The sequence below is a fragment of the Genypterus blacodes genome, unplaced genomic scaffold (assembly GCF_046128005.1).
Source record: "Genypterus blacodes isolate CSIRO-AG114 ecotype Tasmania unplaced genomic scaffold, CSIRO-AGI_Gbla_v1 ptg000062l_1, whole genome shotgun sequence".
NCBI classification, from domain to species: Eukaryota; Metazoa; Chordata; class Actinopteri; order Ophidiiformes; family Ophidiidae; genus Genypterus; species Genypterus blacodes.
In genome coordinates, this window is record NW_027466874.1 from 414,244 (window position 1) to 422,500 (window position 8,257).

General features: G+C 43.8%; 1 protein-coding gene across 1 annotated transcript in view; it reads right to left on the bottom strand.

Moving 5' to 3' along the window:
• Nucleotides 1-5,683: 5,683 nt before the first annotated feature.
• Nucleotides 5,684-8,257, bottom strand: part of adcyap1r1b (adenylate cyclase activating polypeptide 1b (pituitary) receptor type I) — a 10,361-nt gene continuing 7,787 nt past the window's right edge. Inside the window, exons 7-13 of the mRNA XM_076154383.1 lie at nt 8,108-8,257; nt 7,611-7,671; nt 7,454-7,523; nt 7,273-7,364; nt 6,703-6,832; nt 6,379-6,420; nt 5,684-6,124 (exon numbers count right to left, since the gene is read on the bottom strand). The exon at nt 8,108-8,257 is cut by the window's right edge and continues 4 nt beyond it. Of these exons, the coding sequence (XP_076010498.1) occupies nt 5,684-6,124; nt 6,379-6,420; nt 6,703-6,832; nt 7,273-7,364; nt 7,454-7,523; nt 7,611-7,671; nt 8,108-8,257 (986 nt within the window). The remainder of the gene's footprint in view (nt 6,125-6,378; nt 6,421-6,702; nt 6,833-7,272; nt 7,365-7,453; nt 7,524-7,610; nt 7,672-8,107) is intronic.

Sequence of the window (8,257 nt, forward strand, 5' to 3'; positions counted from 1 at the left end):
TTTATATAAAATAGCTTTTGTAGTAAATATGTCATATCAGTTATAGTGTGATTGTGTTTGATTCAAACACTTAAACTAAAATGCTGGTCTGTGCTTCTGTTCTTTCACAGAAGGAAAGGTAGAATTTTATTTTTTGCTGATTTAAGGCCGATTACACCTCATGCCAATCTGCTGCATCGTCTCCTCAAGGCGAATAAAAATGGCACCTGAGCCAAAAACAAAGCTAAAAAACTTCTGCCGTCACTTTAAGGTACTTTGAGTTACTTTGACATTTACTGGGTTTCCATTTAACGTTTTGCGATTTAATTTGCGAAACAGTAACGGAAGCAGATTTAGCAAATCCGTGTTTCCATGTATTTCTGTGTATTTCCAGGTTGTAATTTGTAGTCCAAATATACAGCGACCATCAGATACAGTGAAGCATCGCTGTATCATCGCTGTCCTCCTCACATGCGTAGTGGCGTCTTTAAAGCACGCAGCAGCTGATCCTTCTTTCCTTCAAATGACCCGAAGTGCAGCTGTGCTCATTTTGTATCATCTGTGTTTGTCAAATACCCTGAGAGATGACACAAACGTTAACGTGCCTATCTGACATTTGTTTACGATTCACCTCTATTTGAATCGTTCAAATTCCTGCATCAGTGACTCGGTAAAACAAAGCGTTTCCAGAGATTCAAAGCCTTTATCACCGTATGAGCCATCGCTTCAGGTCAACTCCACCAAATGGGTGTAGCCTAAGAACTAAACTGAATACTTCTGCCTGGGAGGATGTACCTGTGTACCTGTGTACCTGTGAATGTGTGTACTCCTGAGCTGTGTGCTTCTGTACTGTGTGAATGAAAACATGAGCTGACAATTGTGCGTAAATAAAGAATAATCATTGAATTTAAATTTGTGCAGAACAATTCAACAACAATCAATGATTGAACTGCTTTGATTTTGTGTTTTTGTGGAGACTTTACTTTGTTGCTTATGGGTAATGGACGTGTTTTTCCTTTGTTGAAAACGTGGAATAGATCACAAACGCGTGTTTCACAGGTTCCAGAGTCCAACATGAACATGAAGCAGCTTAGTGCCTGTTGCTTTATTCGGGGCTGAAGCTTCAAAAGATGACACGACAAGACATAGAGACATGAAACACAAGTTGTGTTTATTTACTTTGTGCAAATTGCGACACTGGAGTCCAGCGATCTGCCCTCTAGTGGATGTACTTTGTAATTCTACAGGTACAAGCAATGTACGCAGTAATTTAAGAAGGTTGTGAAAGGCCCTAAGAGATGTCTGTACTTCTGATGTGGTAAAAAGTACACACAGTAGAATGTAAATACTTAGAAGAACAGTATCAGCTTAGTTCTTAGGCAGTACTTGAGTGAGTGTAGATCTGAATACAATAGAATCAGACGGCAGCATTGAGCCAACGAGTTAAAAACATTTATTATTGATACTTCCATCATGTACAAAACGTCCAAAACAAAATCAAAAGTTCCACAGAGATCAAAGTAAAATAGGAGCGCCAGAGGCTGACGAGACTCCTGTACAAAAGCTCCTTTACATTCAGCCACACACCCCCCACAATGCACCAGCACACGGCACAACAAAGCAGTTTAATAAAGATCAAAAACATCAAAAAGCATCAGAAACGTCTTTATGTATTTTTTTCAGGAGTGGCAGATTATAAATGAAATACTGCAGTTTTATGGCACTTTACCTTTCCTCATGTTAACCAATAACATTCAAAGGAAAAGCATAGATGGTTCATAGTCGGGTGGAGGTGCAAAATACTATGTTTTAGAAATAAACAGGAAAAGTTTTAGCAAACACATTTTAAAATTATAGTCATGATTTCTATGTGTTTATTGTATTTTCTGGTCTTTGTTTTGAATATTTTGTTTTGCGATGTTGCTTTTTGTCATTGAATTAATTTGTGTTTGAGAATTGTTTCCTGTGTTTGAGTTTTCTTGGTTGTGTTCTGCACCTCCGAACCCTCCGGACCGTCTCCATGGCAAAGAGCCACCGACGGATCAATCCTTCACAGTTGTTTAGTGTTTGAATCACTCGGCAAAGCAGATTCGGCTCAGAAAATGAAGGACGAAGCTCAAATCCCCTCAGTGGCGCTAAAAGCTGGACGCTCCTTTGTGGTCCAGAACGAGATCAAACCGTTTAAACACACGCATGCATCGGCCTATAAGAGTACAGAGGCATCACAGCTGATTCATATCGTAGCAAACACGATCACCAAAGAGTATGTGAACAATCACAACAAACTTTATTCAATGACAGTTATATTCACGTTGAAGCACAGACTCCATGTAAAGGTACGAGGGCGGCGGCTGCAGGAGACGCCACAGCGAGCACGTTCACACCTTCAAAAACACTCTGCTAACTACTCAACAGGCTGAAACGTGACTGTTTCCACTTATAGTAACGTCTTTGTGTGACATCAACATCGTACTGGCAATATAAGGCTCCAGCTCCCACGGCAACGCCAATGAAGTCATGGTGATTTAAATATATGGACAAAGAGGCTCCGGGGCTGATGAGATTGTCTGAACAGCCCGTTTGCTCCTCACATGAACGTGCAATCTCAGTAATGCTACACGCATTACGATGGACTGGATTGACTGATTGAGGCCCTATTAACCACAAAGGTTACTGTTGCATTTTTATGAAATTTGGTGGAACGTGGACCGAAGAACTTTGAGTTAATTTTGAGGTGGATCTGGATCATACTGTTAAACTTCTTCAATGTTTATAGAAGTATTTTTAATCCATAGACAACCAATCAGACTGCTTGTCCTGTGTTAACACCAGGTCACCACTAGATGGTAGCAGAGACTGAGGACGGTACAACCATCAGAACAAAACCCTCACTACCATCGGATTGGTGTTTCAAAGACACAACGACTACTGACGATTACAACTATGACGATTATTGTAGTGGATTATTTGAGACACTAATCGGTCGCAGTTTCTGCTGGTCTGAAGCACTGATGGATCTTTGAGCTCTCTGAAGGCCTCCAGCTGATTTAAAAGCACTTGGTCAAACCGTGTCGTTAACTTTGCAGTTCCGTTTTGAGAGCAAAGACAAATCTTTTCACCAACAGAAGGCGGGATACTTTGTTTTGTGCTTGAAGGCACTTTTGGAGACACAAAGTAGAACTAGAGTTTCTTCAGACCAAAGGAGTGTCTCGTCTGCAGTGACATCAAGATACGGCAAACGTGCAAACCTGTCAATTACTCGCCTTTGGAACAAAAGAATTACGAGTCAAAACTCTCTCTGCAAAGCCATAACGTGACGTAAAAGATGGAGAAGAAGAATAAGGAGACGACTGCGAGGACGTCAGAGGGATCTGATCACAACTCAAGATCCATTTGTCACTTTTTTGGGAAGTAATCAGAGAATTTGACCCAAATAATACGATAGTCTTCACCTCCACTTATTCTACGATAACATTTCTTAATTTTTGTTGTTGGTGTTAGTGAGTGACGCTGTCAGCTCATGGACAACAACCAAAAACACTCAGATCAGAAAAATCTGATTTTAACAGATCAGCTTTGGTTTGTTTGGTGCTGATCCGTCACATGGAGGAATCAGAATCAATCATACTTTGGGGAAACTTTATCCAGTAAAGTGAACATAGTGTTGACCAGTACAATGTTGAGACTTCCAACAGGAGGCTCCCAGTATGAGGGAAAACTCGTCTCCAAAGCCGCCCGTCAAACACAGAAACGTCCTCCATAGAAAAACACAAACTACACTGAGACGGTAAACAGACCTGGTGGACAGCAATTCATGCAATTTCATGAGTCACAAGTGCATTTTCATTGACATATTCTGTACTAACGGCTGATTAATACTATTTAGGCGCTGAACCTCAGATCCAAAGCAGTGGCTCGTGGTCGAAAGTGAACCTCAGCGCTGCAAAGGCGTCTGGCCCTTTGAGTTGAGTCGAGTCGAGTCGAGTGTCCACACGATGTTTTCTCTCTTGTTTGGCATATTGCACAACAAGTAGAAAACGTTTTTCTCTTCTTCCCTTGACATTCCTCAGTACGGTCGCACCAGATCAAAGCGTCTTCAATCACAGTTTACGCAGGAAGACGCAGCCTGTCCCGGTGGACAGTGACGCACAAACAGTCAGTGTACGTACAAGCACATAGCTGCAGGTGACTGCTGCAGTCTTCCTCACTTAAACCAGACTGGAGGGATGATATGAGGCTGAAGTCAGTGTCACCAGAGCTGCTCAGTGTATTTACATGAGGCCAACTCAGATGAGCTCTAAAGGTCACCTGTGGAGTGTTTGGCCACTGGTTTGATGAACGATTCCCAGAATTGTTTATGGCCAAAGTGTGAATGTCCCAAATATAATAAAGTCCGATGAATTTGGAAAAAATAGCTTGAAAGGTCAATTAAAAAAAGTGGTGACATACAAGGCCCAGTGTCCTCATACATTATACTGCCACTTTTTTTTTTACTTTTACTTTACAACTTTATTCTTATAAGACTTCACACTTTAAAGTTTTTCTCGAAATATACCGACTTTCCACATTCCACATAAAAATCCCAGGGCAATTTTAGTTCCACTTGACAATAAAGAGCAAAGCAACGACCGTAAACATTGATGCTGACATTGAAGATCTGCATTTTACAAAAGTCATGGAGGTCAAACTAAAGGGCGGCAGGAACGCTGTCATGGCAACGGTAAGTCCATCTCTCGTTTCTCCAGTGGCACGAACGAGTGAAGCGAAGCACCGCAGGTGATTGATCTTCATCAGTTTGGTCTTTGCTCTTCACACATTTTCACAAAGCGACGGGTGGTGGCAGCAATGACTCACAGAAGGCATTAATGTGCCAATAAAAGAACAAAAGAGGAAGAAGAAGAAGAAGAAGAAGAGGAAGAAGAAGAAGGAGAAGAAGAAGAAGAAGAAGAAGAGCGCTCGCTGATGTAAACAGGCCGATTTGAAAACCTTCAAGTAAACTGGCTGTACAAATGTTTGATGAGGTAGGAAAGGATTGTTTTTAGAACGTAAACTAAATTCCACAGGTGAGTGAGCGCTTAGAATCAAATCCTACACACTGTTTCCATGGCAATGGCACGGACACTGTTTCTTGTTGTCGTTTATGGCAGGAAAGATTTGAACCTTTTCATTTTTGTTAACTCTTGTTACTTTTCTTTGCAGATGTATTCGTCTCTTCTTTGTGTGTGATGGCGCCCCCTGCTGTACAGGAGTGTGCAGTGTGGGAACAGCAGGAGACGACAGTTAATGGAAACACTGGGAAAGTGTTTGGCATAGACTGCCATCATAAACTTTGCTGCTGTCTCCAGACGTTTCCTCCTTGTGAACGTGAGACAGTGTGCAGGATTTCTTCTGAACTAAAATGTCGTCTTTGCACCTACACCGTGTTGGCATTTCAAAGGGCACGATATCAACACAGCCATAAACGACGCCCCCTCCCGCCCCCTCCCGCCCCCGACGCAATGGAATGGTTTTGTAGCCTCGAGTAGGAAATCACTACGATACAAAACGCAGCACTGACACGATATGTACAAAAGAATGACCCTTCTCCTTATGTTGATTCACAGGACGTTCTCTGCTGGGTTTGTTTTTCAGCAGGTGTGGGATGAGGTGGGGTCGCACAGAGGTTGTGGGTTTGGCACAAGATGTGGAGCTTTCAGGGTGGGGGTCACACTAAAGGGTGATCCGGGTCAGGCTGGGTCTCGGTTACGGCCATGTCGGGTTCGCCAGAGTCGAGTTGGGTTTCCACCACGGTCGTATCCTGGTACGGGTTGGGGTACGGGTTCAGGAAGGGGTTTTTGAGGCCGGTCATAGGTACGTCGGTGGGCGTGGGCTTGGCGGTGAGGTCGTTGGGGTGGTCGTGTTGGGTCGCGAGGGCTCGGCCGTCTCCGTGCCCGGGGTCGGCACTCAGGTTGCCGGCGTCTCCGCCTGCAGGCTGGACATGCGGATCTGGGAGCTGCTCTTGCTGAGGATTGACAGCTGCGTGCCCCCGTTCACCCCACTGCTCGCCAGCGAAGGATGCCGGTGCTTCAGGTCCACAGCAAAGTACCTGTTCACCGTCCAGCTGCGCCATTTCCTCTTGATCTCCGATTGCACCTTGAGGGATATACTTCACAAGGTCATTATTAATGGACCTCGCTGGAAAGAGACAAGCTCACTGTCCCTCAGTGTCTCCCTGCAGTCTGCAGCCTCTTTATGTTCAAGCATCATAGCATTACTCTACAAACCATTAAGCTTTATCAAAGACATTTACACACGGTCATAAAGAATGTTTGATTATAAAGTAATAAAGTTACAAAGTGAGTCTAATGAAAGTGTGTGTTAGTTAGTGTGAAAGTGTGTTTCATTTGAATCTTTGTTTACCTCTCCGTTAAGGAAGCAGTAGAGTACGGCGACCACAAAGCCCTGAGGAGACACAGAGGGTCAGAAGACAAGACAGAAACACACATCAGTTACACACATAAACATGTTGTTGTGGTTGTCATTTATGGGAAAGTCATCAGTGTGCCTCAGTTGATAGCTCTCTGTAAACATGGTTATAGCTCCATCCTCATGAGAACATCTCTAGTATAACATGGAATGTGTGTGGATCAGAGTGTGATGGAGGTTCTGCTCTGTGACTGATGTGTGTGAAAAAAGTATAAAAGTTCAGTTTCTTTTCAGGGACAGCGTCTTCCCAGCGGTCACCTGGAAGGATCCCAGGCCCAGCTCAAACACCAGACGCTCCCGCTTGCTGACATGCTCCGGGGAGAAGGCGAACACAGTGTAGTGGATCCCAAAGAGGGGAATCAGGAGCAGCGTGGAGCGGGCCAACCTCCTGAACACAAACAAACACACACACACACACACACACACACACACACACACACACACGCACGCTTCATCATCAGAGGTGTGTATGTGGACAAACATCTCTCTCTAGTCACCATAACAACCAGAACTCAATTTATGTGTACAGTAGAATCTTAGCGGTCTAGATCCAGTGGTAATGAGTGTTTTGGTTGCGTCTTCAGTAAACACAGGAGATGCAGTCTGAATGGTCTATGGACTAAAAATAACGCTTCAAATAATTTCATGAATTTAAAACGGATCAAACAATGCACCTCTCCACAAAACATAACTTCCTGTCCTGTCAGACGACGCCATGTGTCACACCACATCACTACACATCGTAAAGAGTCCATACAGAGAAAACACAGGAAACTAAAAAGTACTACTACTACTAATAATATTAATAAAAAGTGGTGTGTTTCTCACAGGTAAATACTGGATTCATTCCCTCCGATATCTGGGGACTGCAGCTTCTGGACGAGGATGACAATAATGCCGATGAAGAGCACGAAGTTGACCTGTGGAGCAACATAATGAAGAAGAGTGAGTGACCCCCACAGGAGCGTCCGTCTGCTCTCAGGCTGCAGTGCAGAGTGTGATCACGCACCATGATGGAGGCCAGCACAGGTCCCTTTATCACCCACCAGATGGCAGCGTTGTCATTCATGTCCCAGCAGCTGGCAGAGAAGAAATCAGAGCCACAAACGTTCAGAACTCGAGCAGACGAGCAACTTGATCAGGAGAGAATTCAACACGCAACCTACCCGATGTCATCAAAGTGCAGCCGCAGCACCACCCATATAGTCACACACACCGTGGGGGTACCTGACAGAAATCATACACACACACACACACACACACACACACACATACACACACACACACACACAAACACACACACACACACACACTTCAGTTAGATGCAGCTCAGTTAATAGTTTGATACACACATCCAAAAAACACCAAAATCCAATCACACGTCAGCAGTTAATAATCATAATATCAATAATACTCATAATGTTCACTCGAGTAAACTGCGCTGTTATATTTATTTATGGATGTTTCATTTCAACACATAAGACGACACCTGCATGTGCCAATTCTTCACGAATCAACAAACCAAGGATAAAGATGAACCGGCTGTTACTTTGTTCTTTTAGTGCCAAATGTTGTGAAGAAGAAGAAGCTTTCAGAGGATTGCCTTCTTTCTGTTGGGCTCAGTTTAGTCACACGGTTGTCTCAAGTGTCATGTTTGTCTCACCCCAGCCGATGATGATGTACCAGTAGAAGTATCTCCTCTCAGGGAAGAAGGTCTCCACCAGTAAAGTGAAGAGGTACAGACCCTCGATGAAGAGCCAGAAGTAGTTGGAGAGGACGCAGTAATGGAAGAACACCATCACCGCTCGACACT